The sequence below is a fragment of the Amphimedon queenslandica genome, unplaced genomic scaffold (assembly GCF_000090795.2).
Source record: "Amphimedon queenslandica unplaced genomic scaffold, v1.1 AMPQUscaffold_12137, whole genome shotgun sequence".
NCBI lineage: Eukaryota > Metazoa > Porifera > Demospongiae > Haplosclerida > Niphatidae > Amphimedon > Amphimedon queenslandica.
The window spans coordinates 4,620-8,616 of NW_003547624.1; the positions used below are offsets into that span (position 1 = coordinate 4,620).

At 33.2% G+C, this 3,997-nt stretch overlaps 1 protein-coding gene across 1 annotated transcript; it reads left to right on the top strand.

Annotated features, from left to right (window-relative positions):
* Nucleotides 1–888: 888 nt before the first annotated feature.
* Nucleotides 889–2,041, top strand: LOC109588358 (keratin-associated protein 10-6-like). The gene is made up of 6 exons (XM_020004542.1): nt 889–1,064; nt 1,116–1,226; nt 1,303–1,407; nt 1,452–1,613; nt 1,667–1,825; nt 1,878–2,041. Exons 1-6 carry the CDS (start codon nt 890–892, stop codon nt 1,952–1,954), a joined length of 789 nt encoding a protein of 262 aa, XP_019860101.1. The 5' UTR covers nt 889; the 3' UTR covers nt 1,955–2,041.
* Nucleotides 2,042–3,997: the final 1,956 nt, after the last annotated feature.

The following is a 3,997-nucleotide window of genomic DNA, read 5'->3' on the forward strand; positions in this document are numbered from 1 at the left end:
CTAGCTCAAGGGAGCATGATTGATACTTATGAAGCCCTAGCTCTTATAGCTACATTCACTCCTAACCCAGGACAACCTGAACAAACTAGGATATTTGATATTGAGTGTATCAGTGGTACATGGAGTGGAAGGACTGGTAGTTTAAATCCTGTTCCTAATGGTGTTGTTGTTGGTGCTCCTACAAACACTTTTTGTTATCGGTGTAGGGAAGGTTTTGATGAGGGCAGTATCAGATGTAGAGGTAAGCCAATTAAAAACTAAAAAATAATAATAATGTTATCTTACTTAGCATGTGACACTGCTTGTAATCAGACTGGACTGATGAGGTGTACTGGATCAGGTTCTACTGATTGCTGTTCAGCATTTGCTGCTAATGGTCGGTGTATTACTAACATTAACTGTACATTATCATCAGGTCCTAACTATGTTGCTACTGAGAGTAATAATTTCACTTGCAGTAAGTATTACAATTGTATTACTATTATTATTATGCTTGATTATTAGCTTGTAATCTAACCTGCTCTGCCGGTTATACTGCTAATTCTAATTGTACTGGCTGTGATTCCACTAGTATCTGTGATGCAGACAATCCATGTATGAATGGAGGAGAATGTATACAGAATTCACCTCCTGATAATTATACTTGTAATTGTACTGGTACTGGATATGAAGGAGTCAACTGTACTGGTGAGTGATATTATTAATTGTTACCTTTTAAGGTCAATGGAACTAATGTTGCTGTGTTGTTTAAATCATGTGATCTATTAGCTTTACACATCGACATATTTCTTATCTACTATATTTCTCACTCCCCCTCTCTCTTCTTTCTCATTTCACTATATTCTATCACCATTATATATTATTATTTTTCCTTTTCTTTATTACAGTAATGTTCACTTCCACTCCTTCCCCTACTCCTTCCTCCACTCATTTTTCATCATCATCTCCCTCACCTTCTTTCTCACCAATATGTACTGTTTCAAACTGTGACAATTGTCAAAACTCCTTTTGCTGTAAAACATGTTCATTTGGTTCCTATTTGAATCCTGATGGATGTACCTGTGGTAAGGTTGAGAAAAATAGGATAGATCTAAATTGATTATGTTTTGTTGCAGGTCCTTGTAGAGTATCAAATTGTTTAAGATGTGAGTTGCTGAATTCAAGTTGTTGTACTGAGTGTGGATCAGGATATGAACTAGTTAATGGCTGTCAATGTGGAGCAATAAGTATTAATAATTAATATTGATTCACTCATGCATCACTCTTTTTAATGTATTGTTAATTCTTTCTTAATATATACAGCATATCCATGCACACAGCCTGTGGTTTGTGAGAAATGTGATGCTACTGGATGCTGTCAAACCTGTTCATCAGGTTATAGTATGAGTGCCAATAATTGTTTATGTCGTAAGTAAGAATGTTAAACACAGTGAAAGTTTATGCTTAGCAAGGTTGTTCATTGTCCTGTGACAGAGGATATACTCCATCAGCTAACTGCACTAGTTGTGTTTTGACTAACATCTGTGAAGCATCAAACCCTTGTGGTACTGCTGACTGCTCTCTGGGATCACAACCACACCAATACACTTGTTACTGTGCTGCTAATAGATCTAGTTAGTATATTCTATACTAATAATAAATAAATGCTCTTATTAATATGATATAGATACTCAAAGTCAAAGTCTATCAGCTTCTATTATTGCAGTTATTACAGTGCTATCATTGATAATTGCTGTGTGTATTGCACTGATTGTTGTATTGGTGGTTGTTGTGATCAACAATAAGAAGCAAAAGCAACAATTACAACAGCCTTCTCATGACTATGGTAATTTAAATAAGCATTCCATTTGTTACTGGATTGTTTTCTTTTTGAATAGATGTAATCCGTCCAACTACTTCAGATCCAGTAACACAGACTAACCAGGCTTATCAAGTTGGCAGGCAGCTGCTTTAAATACATAATGTGTGCATATTTTTTGAACTTACGTCAATAAATTAAATTATTACTGAAAGATTAGTAATGATTTCAAACTGCTAGTAATTATAATATTGGCACAGTTTCGATTCCTATTTCGATGGGGGCTTGAGGAAATTCTCCAAAACTTCCAATTGCTCCATGTTACAATTCTCCTACAAAAGAAACTCATTCACATAATCTGCTGAGGAAAGGATATCGTCACATTTACCTGCACTTCCTGTTTAAATGTTGTGCTTCTGCAGAGATATAATACGAAAAAGGAAAAAAAACAGGTCAGAGTCACTGAAATATTTTTTTTATTTTTAATAATAGCGAAAGACAGTCTATCAGGAAGAAACTAGCTGCAACAATAAAGGAGCAACAAATAAATAAAATTTAAATTACAGCTAGTTTTACTTACAATGCTAGCATTAATTAATTAACACAAGTGTAGCAGCTTCATGTAGGTCAACACAAATCATTAATTATAACTGTAAAAATTGTATTGGAGACACCATACAACTCAAATGTCTATGTAGTTAACATCATGCCCAAAAAATTTTAAGTCGGCACAACATTGGTTTTTATTTTTTATTAAAATTAAATATAAAAATTATTTCCTCATGTAAAAATTAGATGGTGCATTATGTATCATTATTATTTTGACTATTAAGTTATCCTTTTCTAACTTGTGCAGTTGTTTATAAAATAATTACAAGTTTAATCTTTGTATCTGTAGATACAGCTAAGTATTAAAGTCAGTGCTCTGTATCAAATTTGTAGATCAAGTTCAATTCTATTTAAATGTTGCCTATTAGTAAATATTGTTAATTTGTCTCTGCATTTTGTTCTATACTGTATGCATGTGAATAGGACAATTTAAAAGACAACTTGAAATCAAGTTAAAATAAAGATAGCTATAGCTACTACTACTTCATTTTTTTCAAAATAATTAAAATAGTGCTAATGAAGTGTGAAGTGCACTCAGTGAGGGAGTGTAAATTTTCAATGGCAATAGCAGTGGATAAATTTACTCCATTATTAGAATTTCCATACTGTAGTACATCTTTCATCACACTTCTTAAGTGTGCTAAATTTTCACATAATTATTTCTTTAATTTTTGTAGGTCAACCCATCAATGTATCTTAGCTATAACTTTTTGATAAATCATGCATTGTTGTACATACTAGCTATGTTACTGTTAGTCTATAATGTGCAAGAGCTTAACCAACACAATACCACAGAAAAAATATCAAGCAAGAAAAAGGATAGACAAAAGAGAGTCAAAGTGAGAGAAAGAGAGAATTCACTAAATATGATCATAAAAGCTAGATGGATGTAAAACACAGATCAAAATACTTAACCAGAAGGTTATGGATAATGGATCAGTATAATGAGACTACCATTAAAGACTGCATAGTGTTTACCTATATATACATTATTTCTGTGTATTCACTATTCAATGAAGAAAAAGTAGCCCTCCAATTTATAAAACAACCTAAATTAACTCACCAAACTAACTTAAATTTATTGTTAAAATCATTTAAATTGCCTATAATGTCTTTACCTTCAAAAAAATGAAGTTACTACTAGCTAATCATCATGGCTGCGTGGGCGGCTTACTTTTATCCACCCACGCATTTATTTCTAACTCCTACTCCTGTAAATGAAAGGGATTAGAAACGGGGCGTAGCATTTATTTACTCTAGCTCTTATCTATGCTCTAATATGTTTACTATGCTTTAATATGTTTACTATGCTTTAATATGTTTTTTTTATTTTTTATCTATGCACTCTTCTTTAGCATGTTACCAAGACTGGCTTCTCTTCGCTCACTATCCCTCTCTCTGTCTCTCTTCTTATAAAACAAGGTGTATTCTCTTAGTTTGAGTCTTGGGAATATTTCTTCACTCAATGTTGGCCATGAAGTCGTGGTCGCTGCTAGTATCACGGCTCTTGCTGTTGGTGCTTGTCCCTATCTTAACCAAGGCTTTCAGTGTTAGCAGAATGGGTAATAATGTTACCCTCACTGGTTGTAT